The sequence below is a fragment of the Lingula anatina genome, chromosome 2 (genome assembly GCF_051362555.1).
Source record: "Lingula anatina isolate TDL-2025a chromosome 2, LinAna3.0, whole genome shotgun sequence".
NCBI classification, from domain to species: Eukaryota; Metazoa; Brachiopoda; class Lingulata; order Lingulida; family Lingulidae; genus Lingula; species Lingula anatina.
The window spans coordinates 12916079-12937942 of NC_141768.1; the positions used below are offsets into that span (position 1 = coordinate 12916079).

The window sequence follows — 21864 nt, forward strand, 5'->3', positions numbered from 1 at the left end:
GAGCTGAGATTTAATTACTGTGCCCCTGCAGGGACATTCTATTCTGAGTGGCCCCTCTGTTCTATAAAATGTCTTGAGCACATCCACTGGCATTATCATCTAATAAGAAAGTGGTGGTGCTTTTGAGTGCTGAAATTATGTAAAAGAGTTGTTTATATACAGAAATGCCTGGTGTTACTAAATTTTACTTAAATCATTTTCAAAAAGTTGCTCTCAAAGAACTCAAATGATAGTTTGGAAAGTATGCTTTTGGACATAAGGTAAGTTTTAGTTACTGAAAATTTTTTAGGTAGTAATCAGCTCTTAAACTGCCATGTTCTGAAGGACTGATTAGAAATCAGGGTTGTCCCTGGCTGTAGTATGTTTCGACAGACACTAGAGTTTTTGTCTTGATCCCAAATTCCTTGTGTCATTTGTAACAGATATGCCTCGGGTCGGTGATATCTTGTACACACAAGTGCAAAGCAGCGGTAGACATCATGTGCAACTTGCTGACAAGAGGTATATCTTTGGTATCTGTTGAGAACAAAATACCCAGGTATAGCTTCTCTCAAGCCTTTATGTCTGTATGCGGGATACATCAATGTTTGGATCTTTTGTTTTCAACATACATCATGGTAAATATTAATTTTGATCACTATCAATCAGTTTTCAGCATACTGGGTATCAGTTTTTGTGCATCACAACAATTGAGCAGTCATACTGTGAAACAGATTTATTTACAATGATGGTCACTTTTTACATATATTATGTACATATAAATATATATACATTAAATGCCAGAAATGTATTTAAGACTGTCAAAATTCATTTACAGATGGGGTTTTAACTGGCATTTTCATGATGGCAGCAATCTTACCACACATAGGGAAGATATTCCTCCGAATATTTACAATTAACTCCAACTAGGACTCCTTTTCACCAATGTAAACAAGGTCAGGATTGTTAGTCAATGTCTTACAGTCCATGCAAATTCATAAGACCTCTGATGCTGCAAATACCAACTTAACTAAATTACTAATATTTTAAATTTCATTCCCGAATCCTCAATATTCAAAATCCTAAAGAGGCATGTAATGTTCCTTGTTAACTCCCACCCTTCCCACCTGTAATCAAATATTTCTCTGACATGATCAAAATGGACAGTGCCAAAAGGCTGAACTAAATGGATTTCTGTATGTCCATGCTAAATGATATGGATTATTATTGATATCAAACAGTTTACTATATGGTTCATTCCTTTATTCCACTGCAGCACCAAATATAATACAAAGAGTTTGCAGATTGTTGTTTTCTCTGTCCTCAGTCTAAGTTGAAAGGTATCCCATATTCCTACTCCAGGCAAGTTATACTTGTCCTTGGGAATAAGTGTCATTTAGCTTCTCAAAGATGGGAATGGGTGGCACGAGAGTTTTCATAGGCTAAAAGAAAAATAAATATTTGGTAACAACTTGTCAACTTGTTACTGAAACACGTTTGCAATATAAACTTCGTCATTACACAAAGTTATAAATTACAGCCAGTGTTAGATCTTTTTACTATTCCTCATAACTCACCTGTTTAGAAATGTGTTTGTCAACTTGTTCCTCTACAAAATACTTGGTGCCATATGGTAGGTGGCCATACTGTGAGGTGGTGTGCAGTAATGATTCATAAGGACGATGTCTCTTAGAGAAGGGTACAAATCTGTAAATAATTTAAACACAGTGAAACACTCCACAAAACAATGAATGTATTACAATGACAGTTATAACTCTATCAGTGAAACAAACTAAAAAGGATCTAAACTGTTAAAAAAAAGCAAATATTATATGATTATATATAGACAAAGAGTAAAACTTTTATGAACACTTACAAGTTATCATTTATTCTCCCTATCCATTCATCCTGCTTCATTTTTTCTCTTGCCTTTTCTAGAGAAGTGAAATCTGTGGCTACTCTCAGGGAAGGCTGGAAAGGTTTGTAGCGCTGTTTCTGAACTGAACCTGGGTCTCGGAAAGGTCCCTAGAATTAAACCATAAGGTTGTCACTATCTTCTTCAAAAATAAAAATTTTACCAACATAAAAACATGATAATGGAAAATTTCTTTCCTGAAATCTAAGGATTGTTATATATGTTTTTTTTTCTAGTGCTTCACTTAATAACAACAAGAATTGTTGAAAGAATATTAGAAATAATACTGAATATCATTTTAATAGCACTCCCTTTGTATTAAATCTATAATAAATATATTTTGTTTACAATTAAGAAAACTCACCTGTGGTTTCTCTCCAATAGGAGGTAAAGGTTTTGGACCCAAATGTGTATAACTTTTACATGTAGGGTCAAATGGTTCTTGTTTTGGCACAACTTTCTTGTGACTTCGTGGCCTGGCATTCTGCAAAATATACTCTCTTTCCTCTGGAAACCTATTGAGAATAAATAAATACATATTAAAGACTACAATAAACCACATATATAAGCATCTTGGTTGACATAGTATTTTCTGTAGGATGCTTTTCTCCAACCTACTAATGGCATTCATAAATCATTTAAGTAAATTTTAACCAAATAACAATTCAAAGAGTTTTAAAATTTGGAATCAATTTTTAATAAAAATAAAACTATAAAACAAAAAATACTCACGGATAAAAAGGTGAATTATAAATCCCTGGCATGACCTCAGTGCTTCGTAAGTAATGATTCTTGCTGGCCCACTCTTGTAGTCTCCTTCTCACTTCTTCCTCTGAGTGCTTCATTCTTTCAATGGCCTGTTGTTCTGCATACTCTGACAATTCTTGTCTGTCATGAAAAATAATTGGATTTTTGTTAAATGTTTTAGATAACATCCTTTTTTAAAGTGCTGGTTTAATATTTTAACATTATTGCTCAAGTAAGATATAAAATGATGCAAGTAGAAACTGGGACAAAAAAAAGGAAACAGAAGCATGGCTACCTTATGACTTGATTCTTTGTCTGCAATCCTTCAAGATATCTCTTTCTGCTGTAGTAGTTGAAGATATATTTTCTTGTATAATAGGCCCTCCAAATTTTCTGAATCTTAAAACAGAAGAAAGTCATCTTAATCTGCCTCATACTTAATATTCACTTAATAATTAAAAAGTACAAATTTAATTTTCTGGAACTTAAAAAAAGTTTTAAAAAAGTAACTATCATAACCAATTAAATCTAAAATACAGATCAATCGTCAAGAATATCAATGCAAATGAAAAGTACATTATCTAAAATAATCATATTATCTTTCAAAACTCCTAGCTTTTTGTTTACCTTCACAGCCATCTCATTGTAATGATTCATCTTCATAATGAAAACTTTATTCTGCAAAAGAAAAATAAAATAAACCACACATTACTCAAGAAAATCACAAATAAAAAAAAAATCCAAAAATTTTGTTTAAATTAATTTTCTGACTATATTTAAATTTCCTTTGAATCAGTATTGCAAAAAGAAAAAAAAAGTACATATATATTAAACAATTAAGAAAATTTTTCTCAATAAAATGTAAGGTATATTCCCATTTCTCTTCCAGTGATGTTGTAAAATATAAAATGAGTTATTTATTCAATTTATAATATTTTGATGACAACACCCACCTTAACATATACTCTGTAGTGTTTCCTTCCCAGAAATCCCCTCCATCGTTTTTGAATAACTATTGCACAGTCATTCAAATACCTAGATTCAATAAAATCAGAATATTGTAACACTTCAGAAAATCACTGCCCTTTTTTATTTTTTAATTAGTATGACCATCAAAATAATTTTTTCCTGTTATGTGTTGTTTCATGTTATAATTCAAATTACGTTTTCATCATTATCATTCAAATAATATTAAACTTTTTTTATTTATTTCATTTCTTTTTTTCTATTTGCTAAACCAAAACCTAATCTCCTGTTGTTGTTTTTTTTTTTTTTAACTTCTGACATTATAAGTGATCATTTATGTTCATTTACCTTAAATATGCTCTTGCCTTTTGACCTCTGTACCATGCCTGGATTTTAATAATCGACTGAAACTCTTTTTGTCTTTCTTCTTCGGCTTTACTGCAAGACAAAAATCAACAATCTGAGAAATATTTTTTAAAATAAACTGGGTTTTCATGAAAACTTTATATCACAAAGTTTAGAGTCTGACAAAGAGGACATGTGGGGGCCTGTGTCAGAGGATCTCTGTATGTAACCAATAGTAAGTTACAGTGTATGAAATGTATATTGTACACATTCCTATTACGGAAAAATTATTGTTTGGTGGACTGCACAGTAATGATGGAGTGTCTGTACACTTGTACACACTGGTTCTGCAATTTCGGTTTATTAATTGTTTTCTTTATTAATATTTGAAAACAAAACCAATATTAAACGATGAGGTTTAAAATTTTTTAGATGCACTCTGATGCTAGCTATGTATTAGAAGTATGGCTTTGAGTAACCAATGTAATTTAGCTACAGTACAATGATGAATATAATAAGAAATACAAATATAAACAGTTAAGGGTATCTTATATAGTTGTTTTACTGAGCAGAACTATTTTGTTGGGGTAGATATATAGATCAAGTTCTTGAACAAAATATTTTGACGTTACTGACAACGCCACAGGCCAAGTTCCAACATTCATTTTCAATTAAATGAAAAACAAAATAAAATTTCCACTAAAACAGTTGCATACAGCACCAAGAAAATCTGACATTAATCTAGAAAAATAATTCACTCACTTGTTGTTATCGTAGCAATCCTGTAAAATTGGATCCACTCTCTCCATCAATTTAATCATGGTCGCCATTTTGAAACACTATTTACCCCGGTGGTCTCTAACTGACGTCACACATGTACGGAAGGCATTTGATCAAAAATCATTTGTAATGAGATTTCTAATCTTTTGTCTTCATTTTGCCATGAATATTACCAGCCTCTGCAAACGATGACAATAATTACACTGTACATCTTGTAAAAAGTACCAAAACTATATTCTTTTAATTGACCTTGACCTCTATCCATAGCAACCCCAAACAGTATGGCGGTAAAGGTACACATGTACACGCTATTCAAACAGTGATCGCGAAGCGGTCGTTTGTGTACCTGTAGTTACTAGTAGGAGCAGTAGATTAGAGATGACGGCCTATATGCCACCAATTTCGAGGAAAAAACGGGTGGAAGCAAAGTTTGAGTAAGTAAATATATATTTTAACATTTGTAGAATTATAGTATTTACTCAGTATTTATATATGTATAACAGTATGTTATTGTTATCTTAATGCTTTACTTCCATAAATAATAATGATATAATTCTTTGTGAATCACAATGGCTGGGCAATAGGTATATAATATAGCTAATATGAAACAGATGGATTACAATAAATAAATATAGAACCGCATTATTTAGATAGCAATTTATTGTATTTATAAGCAATCAACCTTTAGCTATATATAGCCTTAAAACAAAAGCAGCAGTTTGTTGACAACATGAATATTATTAAAACATGAGGATGCCACCTTGCATATATATATATATATATATATTTATGTTGTATAAAATCATAAGCAGCTATTTGATGAAAACAGTTCAAACTTTTGCTTTCATGTGAGACTAATACTTAATTTTCTCATGATTATTAATTACAATGTGAGATATTCAGAGTTATTCATTATATCTTTTGAATGTTATGAATTAATTGTAGGGCAGATAAAAACGTTCTTTTTTTTTTTTTTTTTTTTTTGAAAATGTAATGCTTATTCTTTGATATATTTTTTGTTTTCTTTTGCCGAGAGTTTTAGCTTTATTTGATTGTTTGACAGGTCCCTTTAGTTTAAGGATAATTTTTTTAGTCTAAGCAATACATCGCACATGAGATTTATACATTACCAGTACTATATAGCACTTAAAGACTATGTCAGAAATGATGTGGATAATGATTCCTGTTACCATGTATAAAGGCATATTAATTCAGCACCTGATATACCTGTAACTGAAACCTAGTTGGGTGAATACACAAACAAGACGCCAAACAATTGAGTAAACTACACAAACACGCTTTATATTGTTAAGAAAATAATAACTTTTCAGAGGCACATACAGGCCACTAGGTAAATATAAATATCTTAAGTATTTGAATAGGCTGAGTGTTTGCATAGGTTTTCTTTTCTAATGAAATACAATTTCCACATAATGTTCATTCTTCCATTTGCAGCCCGAACACTTTTCGCATTTTTGGTGATAAAGGAGTCACACGGCAACAACCTGAGCCTGTTTATCCAGAAATATCACAATACCATGTTGACTATGATGGGATATGGGCACCTCCTGCCATACCAAGGCCAGTGCCAGATTACAGAATAAACAGACCGCATGGACTCAGCGCCAGCTTTCTGAGGCATAATTGCAGATTTCTGAATGAGCCCATATGTAATGTTACCACACAGAATGTTCATGATGTACAACATGAATGGTACCCTGGTATGCCAGATCCTGTGGAATCTGCTTCCCCAAGAAGAACATTGGATACAACATTTAGATATGACTATAACAAACTTGACATCAAAAACCCTGGACTTACAAGGCATGGATGTAATCCTAACACCACTGCAGCTCTTGGCATAGGTATTTAAAATATGTGATTTGATTTGTAAAAAAAAGTTTTTTTAATTTTTTTAATAAATGAAGAAATATTATTGTTGTAGTGTGTTAAACATTCTTTTAGTATTTTAAGTTGTATTACAGCTTCCTATCCACATGAAATAACATATGTTCTGTCATGCTAAATGCACTTTTGCTCCTTTGCAGTGCCAGTCAACCCACTTCCAGAGAAAAATGGCTCCCATAGATTTTGGAAAGAAAGGATTTCATATGAGCATCAATATAATTCCAGAAAGGATCCGAACTATCCCATAAGAGCAAAGGTAAAATATAATATGTATTAACATCAATAAGTATTAAAATAAGAAATTTTGAAATTGTATCAAGGATTACCTTGTGCTCCAGTTGTCTGAAAAAGCAATTGCGCTTTATTGGTCAATATACAATTATGTATGAGTCTTCCCTGCAAAATTTGAGAGGTCAAATGCAAAGAAAATAATTGCACCATCTGTTTCCTTATAGCGCCATGGCAGTTTTGTGTGGGACAGCATTCCAACAGAGGTTGCAGTGAAATATGCCAATCGACCTGGCTACTCAGCCAGCAGTCCAGTCTATGTCCCCTCCCTCCTTACCAACGAGATGCGTCGTGAGATGACCATGCCAGCAAACTTGAAAATGGGTCAGTGCAATGGTTCCGCAGGGAGCAGAAATGGTAGTGCCAAATCACGAAGAAGCAGCGTTGGAAGTAAAAGTGCTGAGAAACAGAAGCAAGGAAAAGACAATGCTATAACTAACACTGTACATAAAGAAACTTCAGCACAGAGGATTGAAGTAAAACCAAGCACAGGAAAAAGAAAACAAGAAGAACCAGAAGAGAAATTAGATGGCATCCGTAACTTGGATTCTTCATAAGAGAAATTATTGTGATGTTGATTTAAGTGTGAAGGTTTTTTTTATTTCTTGTTTGTTTTCCAATATTTTCATTTCCCACTCATATTCAACCATGGTTTTTATTTCATTCCTGTTGTCTTAGCACTTCTATACATTTAAAATATAATAGATTGAAAATTTCAATTGGTTAATCCTTCACTGAGGTGAATAAGCAGAGCAAATCATTGTTCTCTAGTCAGTTATCGGTTTGGTAAAATACCATCAAAATATGTTAGTTTAAGGTTTTAAAAGTAACTTAAATCAAGCTTAAATGGTTCAAATTTGACAAGAACATATAAATGGAAACAAATGAGATTTCCAAAATCCCAAACTGTATCAGATTTTATATTAATTGCTCAATTTTTCTGTTATGTAGTTCTTCGTAGACTTATTTGTATGTTTTTCTACTACCAAAAAATGAGGTTTTGGGTAAATGTTCTTCCATGCAAAGGGTTTGCTGGTTTGACTTTTTAAATACCTCTTATGCTTTATTGGTCAACACTTATTTATGAAGGAAATACTTTTTAATGTCCTTCTCAAGGGTAAAAATCCTTCCATATTCTCATTTAAAATAACATTATGAAAATACCACCATTTTAGACATATGTATTCAAAATTCTTCCTTCACAATGTGTGTGATAAAGACAACTGGGCCTACAAAAATCTGGCCACTTTAAATGTTTTAAACTGTCTTTGTACAAATTAATTTTGTGAATTGATTAAATAAACCAATCTAAAATACAGTTTTGCTGTTTTGTTTCTATGTGAAAGGTCAACCAGGGAGAAGAGTACTTATACACCTCCAACTCATTTACTAAAAGGATTCATTTTCAATCTTTTTTCAAGCATTTCACATTTTCTACCAGCTATTTAACTACATATTCAATATTCTACTCACAAGTACAAACAATACAGATGTCACATATTCAAACAATAACTATGAAACAAATTATTCAATATTGTAATTGTATTAGAAAGGCCACATACAATAGATTTTTATCAATTGGTCCACATTTAAACATTTAGATGGAATGTAGATTGTGGTCACACATCAATTCTGTTGGTCACAGATTCCTTTTAAATATGCATAAAACAACTGATTAGACCCAACAATATTTGTAACTATTGCCAAAGATCACAGCAAATGCATTTGCAAGGTCTTCTTACTGAATTAAATGATAACAATGCCAATACTGTAAACATAATTGGTCCCAATGTTTTTGGAATGTTTCATATAGCACAGAGAGGAAATACTTCTATCATTTTTTTTCTTGCATCTGGATATCTGGTCCCGTTATCAGATGCAACAAGTATCCACATAAATATGTCTACATACTGTGACAAATATATTTTACATGTATTTCTATCACAATAATATACAAGTAACAAACTGTACACTACAGAGGGAAGCCACATGCCACCTACAGTGCTTTGCTTAAATATATCCCCCCAAATACCATTAAGAGTCATTTCTAAAAAAATGTACGACTTAAAAAAGTTATATAATATATTTACAGGGATTGCATAAGTTTAATCTAAAGTAACCTAGTCCTCATTTTCATGTCAGTAAATAAGAGAAGGGATGCTTCTAATAAAACCATCACAGTAAATAGTTAACCATACATGGTATTTAGGCATTAATTTTAACTGTGGTCTTATCAAAAAGGTACAAATATATATATTAAGCACTAAAAAACATGATATTGTCAATATATCTCAAGATCTATAAAGCAAGATGTCACAGATATTTATTGTTAAGAGATGCTACAGAAGATCACTAAATAACCAAATTATCAAATAAGTCCATCAATAATGAAATACTATATTAGATCAAATAGCTTTTGGTCAAAACATATTGTATATTTTAAAGGGTATCAAAAGCCACAATATTTACAGATGATAATTAATCACTAATCTACTATAATATCTTAACTGTTACACACAAACTGGTCCATCTGCAGTGCATGTCAACTTGTCATAGCTTTAAATGAACAAGTCTGTTGATCACAACAGTTCTCATATCATTAATTCTCATATACATCAATGATTATGTGGTTTTGCATTTGATGAAATCCTTCACATATTTTTTTTCTTTCTTCTTGTGCACAAGTTTCATAAATTTCATTTTCTTAAAAAAAGTGCTACTCCCTGATATCAAACAGTTTGATAACTCTCACTGCTCCTTCTGGATGGACGCGAGTGACGTGCTTGATGCAATTACCACGTAGGTTTGTGCGGTGGTCACAGTAAGGACACTGGAAAGGCTTGGCATTCACCATCTCGTGCATGATACGAAGATGCTGGCGTAATCTTCTTGCAGTCTAGAATTAGTCAATAATACACTCAGAAATGTTTAATAAAAATTCAAAGTAAGCCACATGATTTCACAGAAATGGTCAAATAAAAGAAAAAGTAAAATATTATATGAAATATTTTTCACATTACTTTGCACAAAAAAAAATTGTTTCTCAATTTTAACAAATTAAATCAATTTGTATTTACTATTTCAACATCAATTACAGAATATTTTTGCATTATTAAGATTTAAGTTTTTTACACAATAAATCAGAAATCCTATTTCTACAAACAAGAAAATATAAAAGAAATACACACCTTTGTCTTGAAACTACATTCTGGGCACTCAAATGGTTGCTCACTGGAATGTACTGTTAGGTGAGCCTTTAGCTGATAGGGCAAACGGAATTCTTTTTTGCAGATGTGGCATATATGGTCTTTACCTGAATAATAAAAAAAACAGATTGATGTTCAACAAATCAACAGAATCACTTCTTATGCTAAATAAGACACAAGCATTACAACCAAGCTAAATATCTTATATGAAAACTTCAGGCAACTGAAATTTTGGAAGCTGCCTTTAAGAGGATTCTTGATTTGCACCCAAAAAGAGGTATAGTGACTGTGTCTACACACACTTCAAATTTGTCTTTCCATTCATTGTGTAACTCTACTTTCTACTTTTTGGTAACTAAGGTCCTTTTCACAGAGTGGTACATTTAAACTAATTCTCAATGAGATGTCATTAAGTGATATAACAGGGATTTTAACTCCCTTTTCACAAGTTTATCTCCTGGCATTTAGTTAACCAACTGGCCAGTTCAAGTGCTGGGCTCCATACAACACTGTATGAAATAGCCAAGCTATAAAGTTGTCAATCTCTCAAACTGAGACCAGTCCAGTTAAATGTACCACTCATCATGGAAAGGGCCAAAAATGCTATGATAAAATATGGTGAATACTCACTTGGCTTATGTATTGTGACGTGTTTCTTCATTATGGCTCTCACAATAGTCTTATAGCCACACATACTGCAAACGTATACTTCTTTATCTGGAGTCTGAACTTCATGTCTACAGAACAAATGGTCTAAAAGAAAAGAGAAATGTATAATAATAATTTTCAACCATTAAAAAGAATAAATACTAATAGGCATACTACAGATGTTACTATATATAAGGAAAACTTGCTCTGACTGTAACTTTCAATTAATTCAATATCAAAATTAATATCCATATTAGAAGAAAGTATGTATTGACAGATTACAGATTATAAACATTTGCAAGAAGATCCATTAAAGCCCACTCTTTTAGTCTAAAATGAGAAATTGATTATATATCACATCATCTAACTGAAAAAATTGTTAGTAGAAAACTTCATGCCATCATAAACATTTAGTTAACATTCCAGCAACTTGGAAACAAGTTAATAATGCATGCTAGTATAAACATTATTTTCATGTAACTGTATTAAAACTATTTTTCCCTACAACTATTTCATTGACAACTTATTTCAACCAAGCCAATGCTTTACACCATGCAGAGCACACTAAAAACTTGTTTTTTTTATATATATATTTTAAAAATATAAAATTTAAAGTTAATGCCTATGAAATATATCAACTTTTACCAAACTAAAGGTGAGGTAAAACTTTAAACAAAAAATCCTACTCTTTTGGACATCTCATAAAAAGGTGACCAATACTAAAACACACTCATAAATAAAAATCTTATCATCTGAAGAAAAATTGTTTAACTGGCTTTTCATGCAGTTTGACAAATATCTGGGTGCATGCCACTCATGACATGCAGCACATTAAACAAGACTTTGATGTAATGCTGATACAATGACTTACTTACTCTAAATATAACAAGCTTTGCACTGCACATCTTTAATTTCAAATTCAAAATAGTCTCTGTTTCAGTCTATATTTCAAGCTCAGCCATAATGCAGGGCATTGAAAAAAAAACAAAAAGACAAACTTTCCATCTTTTATGATAAATGTTTCTAAATGGGTGCAAGCAATACAAGCTCTATTGTAAAACTTCCATGCAAGTTAACATTTCTGAACTGACCTTTCAGCAATAGCTGTTGGGGTTTACTGGTTGGTATCTATTTTAAATTTTCTAATATAAAAAAATAAATTCCATAGAATTTAATATTCTTAAATGTAAAAATAAGTTATTCATATAGGGTCAAAGGTTTCCTTGAAAAAAAAGAATAATACTCACCTTCAAATTTTAATTTCTATTCGAACCAATGGTCATTATTCATTTTAAAATGCTTTAATAGCCAAAATATATTGAATACAACTGAAACTTATAACTTACTTTTTATTTCACTAAATTATATGAATTCTTGAAAGGGTAACAAAAAAGAATTTTGTCAACATGATACAGACTCATCTGAATTTAAGTCATGAAACCTCAAAACGCACCTTAGTCTATCTTTTATTACACTTTTGTTTAGAGTTGTTTAGATGAGCAAAACTTAAGTTGCTCAATAGTAGCTAGAGGGCATCTTTCATATCTTTTGACACAATCTATCAAAATAATATCTTAAACTTTATTTAAAAGATTACAATAATCTACACTGTAAAAACATGATAGCATGCAATCATGTCTTCAAAAGTGTTTACACCTGCAAAAGTCTGAAAGCTTGATATGCAGGCCCGTGGCCAGCAATTTCAAAAGGGGGGTTCTTTTTCTGAAAAAATGGACCTTTTCCCATAAAAACTTCATGTACCTAGATCAAATCTTACCCAGAGTGGACCTTTTCCCAGCAAAAGGGGCGGTTCTTTCAAACCCCCGAACCTCCCCTGGCTACGGGCCTGATATGTGTATGCGTGTGTGAGAGAGAGAGAGGTGGGGGAGATTTTCTTAAAATCAAATAATAGCAAAAGCTAGTCCAACACCTTCCAAGCATACCAATGTCCCTTCAAGTAAAACAGAAAGTGGGTAGGTATCTAAGCCTCTATTTCAATTTTAGACATAATCATTAAAACATGAATTAGTCAACCATAATTTTCACATTTTTAAATTTTATAATCAGTATGAATGACCCACTCCCAAAACAATTAAGCAGGCTGATTTTGAGATATACTGAGTGTTAATTTATTACAATTATTTCAAATTTAAAAAGAATTATTTCTACTTTTTAAAATTAATTATATTTGCATCGACATGTACAGTCTTAAATTGTACGATCAAATTCAGTTTGTAGAATTGATGCATAAATGGTTTCCATGATACAGAAAATCAAGTATGTTATAATTCAAAATGTTAGCTTCTAACGACTGAAAAACCATTATTACCACACTGATATTACAGTGTCTCATGGGGGGGATCTTAAAAATAGTGGTCATGAGAATCACATAAAAAAGGGGCAAACAACTTCCAGGTCTCTCACTGTTTACATATTGGTTCTTTTTCTAAACCCCAAATTCAGAATTTGAGGAAACCAATGTTAGATGTCATGGTCTCGCACTGCTTGGAATATGTGTAAAATCCATAGAAGCCCAGTTTACTATGTGATGACCACAGTGTAAGTATTCTTGTCTGCAGCATGGTAGCTGGTGTGACACTCCTTCCAAATATTTGGGTGTGTGCTGTGTGCTTTTCAATTTCTACACTAGAAAATAGAGCTACATGTATACCTGACAGAGCTTTCGATCACATCCATGATCTTCTTCAGTGTGATGTCATATGGGATGATCACTGCTCACCAGTGCTTTGGTGATTGTGGTGTCCCAAATGTGTGACAATTGGTGCCTCCCCCCATCTCTGTTCAAGCTTGGGTTATGTGCCCTGATGTAAATGGCCTCCTTAACCCCCCCTTTCATACCAAGAAGGTCATTTCAAAAGCTCTGTCAGGTAAAGCTCTACTTTCTAGTGTAGAAATTGAAAAGTTTAATACTTGAATCATAACATACGACTACTCAGATGAATTTCCATTGGGTAGGTAAGCAGATAACAGTTCACAATTTCCTTGCAGAACTCCTGACCACTAATTTTATGATCACGCTATGATATTGTGGTTTGAGTCATTAATTCCCTGTGCACGATGACAAAACCGAGGCCCAAGATCACGAACAGCTTATTCTTTTACAAGGTCTGTAGAAGAACCTATCACTATAATTTTAATTTTAAAACACAGCTTAAAATACTTAAGATATTTTATGCATATACTGTATGTTAAATACTCACTTCTCAAAGCCATATCTTCATTTGTCTTGTAGTCACAATAGTCACAGCACAAAAACTTTCCCTTCCCGCAGATTCTCTCATGCTTTCTTATTGCAGATGTTGATCTGAACTTCTTCATGCATTGTTTGCAATCATAAATCTTCACCTCCCTATGGGAATGCCATGTCTTTAAATGATGTTTCAAGTTCCTTTCATGCAAAATAAAATGAAATGACATTAAACTTACGTAAACCTACATTATGAAAGGAGGATAATATGCTAAGATGGATTACCACTTTACGATTTCTGTGAACATGTATTTCACTATCACTTTCATTTTTTCTTAATTGTTGTAATTTTGAGGAATCAAGGTAGACATACCAAGCAATTCAGCACAAGGAATACCAAAGAGTGGAAGGCATTCTTCAAAAAACCAATAGCAATTACAGACTAAAGTCACTAAGATAAGAGCAATTATTAGTTTCATTAGGCATTATTAGTTTCACCGATCCCAATTAAGGCAGATTTTAAATCCACACGGGGCCAGTCCTAAGTGGGTATTATCCACAGAATAATTTGTTGCCATATGTGATCAACCCATGAGTGCTGGGCCTGTGGATTTAAAACCAGCCTGAAGTGGGACCTGGCCTGCGACATGTACTTTAAACAATGTGCAATTCAATCACTTACAATAAATAAAATCACGAAATGTACTGAATAATTTTCAAAGGAATTCTTTTTACCTTAATGTTTTAAATTTTTTGTCACATTGTTGACAAGAAAGCTCACTTCTGTCCTGATGCCGAAGCAGCAGATGACTGGTTATATTTGCTGGCATGTAAGTAACATAGCTACATCCCAGTACTGGACACCATATAGCCTCTTTCATCTTTGTACCATGACTCTTTGCCAAGTGCCTTTGGAGGGTATGTTTTCCCTGAGAAGTGCTCTTGCTCTTGAAGCTGCATCCTTTAACGGGGCATGTAGCTGGCATTCTGCAAACAATGTGGTGTTTAAGATGATGTAGGAAGGCCACATAGCTGGATGTTTTAAAGTCTGGGCATGCCTTACAAGTGTATTCTCTATGATGCTCTGCTTTAATGTGATCCTGGACAGTCCAAAAGTCACCATATGTGAACTCGCACAAGTCAAATGGACAGAAATGCACTATCTGCCCATGCAGACTAAGAAAGTGATTTTGGAAAAGTTCTTTGTTCTGGAACTTTTTTTCACAGTGGATGCACTTAACCTTTTGACCTTGAAATTTCTTTCCTAATCCATGTAATCTTGCTTGGTGAAGGATCAAGTCTTTCCTACACTTCAATTTGGTCAAACAAAATTCACATGTAATCTTGCCTGATGCCTTGGGACGTAAATTCATCTTGAGTGCTCTTTCTGTTGGTTCTTGAGATACTGTGGCAGAGCTCTTATGGGTGTGACAAAGTTTCCGGTGAAATTTCAAATCTCGCCACTTTCGAAAGGTTTTCAAGCACTGCATACAACTCACTTTTCTTCTGACAAATAGGAAAGTTTTTTTGTTACTTCCCTCTTGTTTTATTGCCTTTAGATAATGCCGCCTTAGACTGAATCTATTTGTGCTAAAGAACCACTTGTGCTTTTGCTGCTGATGCAAATGGTAGGCCTGTGGATGCTTAAAGTCTTCCAAACAGTAACCACATGTATATTTGACAGCATTGTTTGGGTGTTTCCCAACAAACTTACTATTGGAAGATTGAAATAGTTTGCTTTCAGCTGCTGACTTTGAGTTTTTGGTTTGTCCCTTCTTGAAATGATCTGACATTTGCACTGTGTTTCCCTTCAATCTGGACCCTTTTGAAATCAATGAAGGTGCCCCTTGTGTTGTGGTGACCAGCTGCTCAAATAATGATGATAACCTTGATTCGGATGATGAATTCTGAGGAATGCCTGTATTTAACAGATTCCTAATGGCTCCAGTTTTAGGTCTCATTACACGATTCTTTTGTGTGTGTGACCTTGACATCATATCATGTGCAGAATTTTCCACCGTTTCAGGTGGCAGTTCTTCAACAACTCTTACTTTTATTACACTCCCCTGGTCATCAACTAATTCTATGGTTGGTTTCACATCTAATAAAGAGGAAGGGTCTGTGTCCTGTGCCTCGGCACCAAATAAATGAGAAAGGTCTGGTTTAATATCTAGATCTTGATCTACGTAGGCATTATGGCTCAAAGTACTTTGATTGTTTCCTCCATTGAACTGATCGGGTATATTTTTGTCTGCAACTGCAGCTTCGTACTCAGAAGTGTCAGGCTCAGTTTTTACATTAACCACTTCAAATTCAGGAATATCCATGTAATCTTTCAGTAGTGGACTGACCGAACTTGCATCCCCCTTTTCCTGATCTGTTTGTTTGCTTTCAATGCTTTGAGGGGCTGCTGCTTTAGAAGACAATGCTTGATGCCATACATCTGTGATGCTTCGAACTGTTTTTGATGTAGTTCCCACTGCCTTTGATTCACCATTCAACATGGATGCCACACCTTGTACTGTCTTACTGATATCTTTGGTTGTAAAATTTGTTGTGGCCTTAACAACACTTGATGTAGTTTGACTACTGCTTGATGTGGCTTCCCGGGAATCAACCGATTTCTCTGGCATCACCGTTTTCAGGACGTCTTGAGAAATGCGTTGCAGAAGGACTCTCGGTTCACCAATCATGTCACAATCAGGCACTGTGACTTTCTTTGGAACCAATGGTGGCAATGTTCCAGGTGCCTTTCTCTTTTTATGTGGCTTGATGGCTAGGACTGGAGGCTGACGTGTGCTCAAATAAGTCACTGTATCTAATCTGGGGGCTAGTGCAGTGCTTTTTTTACTTTCTTCCACTGGGCTGAGACGTGACTGTGCAGTTGACAATTTGACCACACTACTCTGGTTGGCAGAAGCAGGTACACTGAAGGACATTGGCATATTAGATATCAAGGTACCAACCATGTTGCCTGAGTTAACACGAGACGGACCATTCAGCTGAAATAAAGGGGGAGTCTGCACAGGATGAGCCACAGAGTTATTGCTAGCGCCAACAGATTTCAAAGGTTGAGGATAATTCACAGGTACCATGATCGTCTTTGTTAAATTTCCCAAGGTTGCTGGGGGCGTGGCAGCACCTTCATGACCAGGGAACTGAACAGGTAATACTGAAGGCTGTGTTCCCGAGGGCAATGCACCTATTGTTTTGAAAACCACTGAAGATGGATTGGTCATCACCTGACTTCCAGTTGGTGCTTTTTCTGCTGATGTTGCTGTGCCACCTGCAGCATTTATCAGTGGCGGCATGGTCACTGGAACAACTTTCAGAATGGGGGTTAGTGTCTTGGACAGCAGGGATGTCGTCAAAGGTAGGATGTGAGTGTTCAGGTTGGCAGAACCTGCTGGGGGTGGTGGAGTTTTAAGGAATTTTGTGTTCAAGTTGAAAGTACTTTGTGACTGGACCAACCTACGTTTGCTATCACTCATTAAAATTTTATTTCCAACTTCTGCAACTGGCATTATCTTTTCTAATCTCTTTTCATCTTCTTTCTTTGTTTGTTTTCTGAATTCATTACAAATGGAAATTGCAGAATGCACAATTAATCTATTAGCTGCATTCGAAATTTCAACTATATTTTCTTCTCTGAGGGACAGCTTTTTCCCATAGATAAAATTTAAGACTGCAGACAATCCTTCTGATGTTAAATCAGGAAATAAGTAGTCATTCGCCAAAATCCCCATTTTCAACAGTGTTCCAAAATATTCTGAAAAAGTTACTAGCAGCACCTGCAAAGAAAAAAATTAAAAACTTTCTCAACATGTTATTTAGCACAAGAAAGTTATATTTAAAATGAATGACAATTGGGCTTCATTTTTTGAAACTATAAAGTAAAAATATTAAATAAATGATATTATAATTGTTTCCATGCCAAAAGCTTACATGGACATCCTTATATTTCGAGAGTTTATTGCTCAAGGGTACGATATTTCGAAGACTGTAGGAGCCAAGTTTAAAAAAATCTAACATTGTTCTGAGTGCTCTATAGTCCCAATGGTGGAGGGTCCGATATTCTGAATACTTCTTAGTCTGAGGATCTGTTATTTAGAAAGAGGTTATTGATACGGTAGCTGCACTTAAAGGAAATGGTAGTACATTTGCATGTATGTGATTTGCATATTTGTTTAATTCAAAATGTATCTACAATTAAGTTGGAATTTATTCAAATATACATTAGCATGGCAGGCTGTGGATTTCATCCACAATAACCTCTCTTTCCTAATTTGAATATACACATATACACATGGATCCATCTACTATTATAGTTACATTTCTATCATTTGCCTATTATTTTGCAACATGTGTGTATTAGTAAATCGGTATATTCACAATCTTGTTGCCTGAACTCATACTTCGCCTCATATACTCATCCCTCAGAACAAAAGACCATCAGAACAAGCCCTTTGAATATGGCACCCAATCTAAAAAAAATCTCACTTTTCCAAATAACAATTTGACTTACCTTGTGTGTCTTAAATGTACTGGCTGGGCTATTATCTGTTTTGGTTCGCAATGTCATATCACACAGTAAACCATCTTCTCGCAGTTGTGCCATATGTTGAATTAAATGTTGATCACCGTGACTTTCATTTTTTGCCTCAGTTTCTGATTTTGCATCTGAAAAAAAAATGAAAATATCTATATTACCAACTTGCTACATATAAATAAAATTTTAACTAATTACATGAAAAAGTCTTGGTAGAACAGGTTTTGCTGACAAAAATACTAAGTTCCAGTGATATTGTGCAATTTTCTTCTCAAAACTATAAAAAAGGTTTTTGGGCAATTTTTATGCAATATTACATAATGTCTCATGGTTCTTCTCTACATGGGTTTAAAAATGCCTTTCAGTCATACTTGTATCCTGCAGAGCTTCCTACATTTCTAAATACAGACCTTATGACAATAAAACAACTTAAATAAAAGTCAACTGATCATGATCATCCCAATCATCCCAGCTGGGGGCTGAACTTGGCCATGGTGACTGCAACATAACATCTATTACTCCCTTGTTATGATCACAAACTTTAAAGGAATTGAAAACAGTACACAATGATAACTTTCACAGGGAGCTAAGTTCATTGGTATACATGTATATTATAATGCTGTACAATAGGGTAGAAGTTTTGTATGGCAGTCAAGTGAAGAGATTGTATCTGGTAATTATATTTTCAAATGAGGTTTCCAAAGTAATGTATTTACCACCAGTTGCACTTGCAATGACTGCAGATCTTATAGAAGAAACTAGTTCCTGGGGCACCCATTTCACAAAATTCTCTTTAGCTAATGATCAATGGTTATCCTCTCATTAGTTAGGAGTGCCATTTCATGAAACTATTGCCAGTTCTCTCCTTTGACCATCAGCAAACCTTTGAGTTTTATCACACCCATGCATAATAGATGTAATAAAAAAGGTTGCTTAATACTGGTACTCTGTTTTGTCTTTATAAAATATGGCAGATGCCTGTGTCATTTGTGTGGCCAAATGCATCAGCTGTAAGCAAAGGAGTGTTCTTTGTAGGTTTCTACTCTTCCATTATTGTCTGTGTGACCTTCATTTTAACCTGATTACTTAAACATTTTGACATTTTTTCTCTTTACTGGTGTTTCAAGGCCATTTTCTTTGCATAGGTTTACATAAATTAAATTCTTCGGGTATCTTTTCAAAGAAAAAATAATCAGTATCATAAAAGATACAGAGACAAGTGAAAATACTTGGTAAAAAAAGAGGCGTGTATTTGTCCAGGCATGTTTGACAAAGAGTTATAAAACAAATTATAATAGGTTGGCAAAAAAATATTTTTTTTTTTTATTTTAAACTGCACCTTCTTCAAACTTCTGATCATTAATTTGGCACATATATCTCTCCTTCCAGTTTTAAGTCTGCCAAATGGCTTATTTATGTGTGATTCATTACAGCTTTTTTTTAGTGGTTTTGTTGTTCTTAAGGTCTGCATTAGGAAAGGAAAGCATATGCACCTGTAAAGGATATAAAGACGAAGAAAACTGGACTCTGGTATATTTTTAATTAAAAAGATCTGCATGGACTGTCTGATATTAATATTACTGCAAAGCATATGTGAGAAAAAAAAACAAAAAGCTTCCCATTTTGGGAATCTACACTACCTATTTTTGAACCAAGTGGGACTCCCTCATCATGCATATCTTTTGTCATATGGCTATCCTTCTTCTCTAACTTACTTTCTTCCTCCATGTTTCCTAGAGAAAAAAGAAAGAGATAAACAGATGAAAAATTCAAATCATAGAAGTACACAAGATAAAGACAAGAAAAGACATCATAGGCTGCAATTTTTTGTTTTGGGTTTTATTTAGAAACTGCTTTTAAATCTGGTTTTGTGTTCCTTATCTAGCATGCAACACTGTGGATTTAAAATTCTACAAAAAATCCAGTTGATACCCAAAGGCTGAAATATCTAAAACTTGCATGTGGTCTATGTGGGTCCCCTCATATTTATTTTCAACAAGTGCCTGCTAATCAGGGTCTAACATCCAGGGTCTCACCAAGTGTCATACAACTACATGACTATGACAGTCATCTAAAGTAAAGATCACATTTTGTCCAATATCTTTTTCAATTCAGACACTGTTACAGTATGTTCAATGGACAAATGCATATGTATGGCATCTTGACAACAAAATTTCTCAACTTTAAAAACACTGTTTGAGAATGAAAATTTACATACATATACATCCATTAATGTAAAAGCATTTAACTTCATAAATAGAGACAAATCTTATTCTAAAGGGATAATAACTCTTCGTATGAGATCTATATTTCACAATAAAAATTGTAAACAACCCATAAAAATATAACATATTGTTGTACCACAAAAACGGCAGTTATAGCTATTCTGATATCTGAGCTTGTCTTTAGACCACATGACCTCCATTGATGGCTATACTCTGTTATAATCTCTTAAGAGATTATAACAAAAAAAAACTTTTTAGAAAAAAAAAACAGGGACCAACTTTGAATGTAAAAATGGATTCATTAACCATTGGTAAGTATGGGAAAATTGTTGTTTACTCCAGGAAAATTCATCTTTTGGCCAAAACAAAGAATTATGATTTTCATATCAAATCATAAATATATTCATGAACAAATATACATTTCATATTTTTATATTAAATGAAAATAATTTCTTGATAAGCAAAATAATAAACAAAAAATAAATTATATAACTTGTAAATGTGCAATCACCTCATCTAATGTCTGTACAGTCTAACTTCAGACAGAGCAAATGCCATCCCCCTTCAAGGACTACAGGTAGGACATGGTGTACATGCACACTTCCTTTGTTCTGATTATAAAGAGACCAAGTAACTATTTGCTAGTGATTTCAAGGCTAAATTAAATTTTCACGTTCCTAAACTGGAATTCGACAAGTGAAGCAGAATCGGGGCAATTTAGTTCATAGCACCAGGAGTTTATGTCATTCATTATTAATGAATGCTGTATGCGCACGCAATGCATTGTCCTTTACGTAAAATTTCCACGGAAATGACTTCGACAGAAATTGGAAAGGCCTGTGCCTGTGTTCCAAAACTTCGGCAAATCATGTATATCGTTTATTTTAATTATGTATTACGAACATATACTTACTATTTAACCATAAAGATCCCACATCTAGAGTGGTTATGTCTGCATTCACAAGCGGTGAGACAGAGCCCCACCACTACGACCGCTTCTACCAGGTCGTTTTGCCTCACCTGTAATCAAGAAATTTGCCCAATAGATGTCGCTAAATTGATATACCGCAAGAAGACACCAACTTGATGTCTCTTTCCTC

At 33.7% G+C, this 21864-nt stretch overlaps 3 protein-coding genes across 5 annotated transcripts; 1 reads left to right on the forward strand and 2 right to left on the reverse strand.

Moving 5' to 3' along the window:
* Positions 1 to 697: 697 nt before the first annotated feature.
* Positions 698 to 4933, reverse strand: LOC106176440 (spermatogenesis-associated protein 17). The gene is made up of 10 exons (XM_013558829.3): positions 4715 to 4933; positions 3956 to 4045; positions 3595 to 3676; positions 3269 to 3319; positions 2937 to 3040; positions 2627 to 2782; positions 2259 to 2409; positions 1856 to 2004; positions 1557 to 1686; positions 698 to 1421 (listed from the first exon to the last, which is right to left on the reverse strand). The coding sequence occupies exons 1-10, from the start codon at positions 4780 to 4782 to the stop codon at positions 1347 to 1349; spliced, it is 1056 nt and encodes a 351-aa protein (XP_013414283.2). The 5' UTR covers positions 4783 to 4933; the 3' UTR covers positions 698 to 1346.
* Positions 4934 to 4990: 57 nt separating this feature from the next.
* LOC106176433 (uncharacterized) lies at positions 4991 to 8246 on the forward strand. The gene is made up of 4 exons (XM_013558810.3): positions 4991 to 5166; positions 6188 to 6597; positions 6781 to 6896; positions 7096 to 8246. The coding sequence occupies exons 1-4, from the start codon at positions 5111 to 5113 to the stop codon at positions 7483 to 7485; spliced, it is 972 nt and encodes a 323-aa protein (XP_013414264.2). The 5' UTR covers positions 4991 to 5110; the 3' UTR covers positions 7486 to 8246.
* Positions 8093 to 21829, reverse strand: LOC106176439 (uncharacterized). Of its 3 annotated transcripts, none has more exons than XM_013558826.2 (8): positions 21678 to 21829; positions 20180 to 20272; positions 18516 to 18670; positions 14726 to 17781; positions 14004 to 14191; positions 10765 to 10887; positions 10117 to 10241; positions 8093 to 9824 (listed from the first exon to the last, which is right to left on the reverse strand). In XM_013558826.2, exons 2-8 carry the CDS (start codon positions 20265 to 20267, stop codon positions 9645 to 9647), a joined length of 3915 nt encoding a protein of 1304 aa, XP_013414280.2. In that variant the 5' UTR covers positions 20268 to 20272; positions 21678 to 21829; the 3' UTR covers positions 8093 to 9644. The 3 variants fall into 3 exon arrangements, with proteins under 3 accessions (XP_013414280.2, XP_086860568.1, XP_013414282.2); XM_087004442.1 differs by lacking the exon at positions 21678 to 21829 and adding an exon at positions 21276 to 21421; XM_013558828.3 differs by lacking the exons at positions 8093 to 9824; positions 10117 to 10241 and adding an exon at positions 11874 to 11924 and having other exon boundaries at positions 10763 to 10887.
* Between the last annotated feature and the right edge of the window lie 35 nt (positions 21830 to 21864).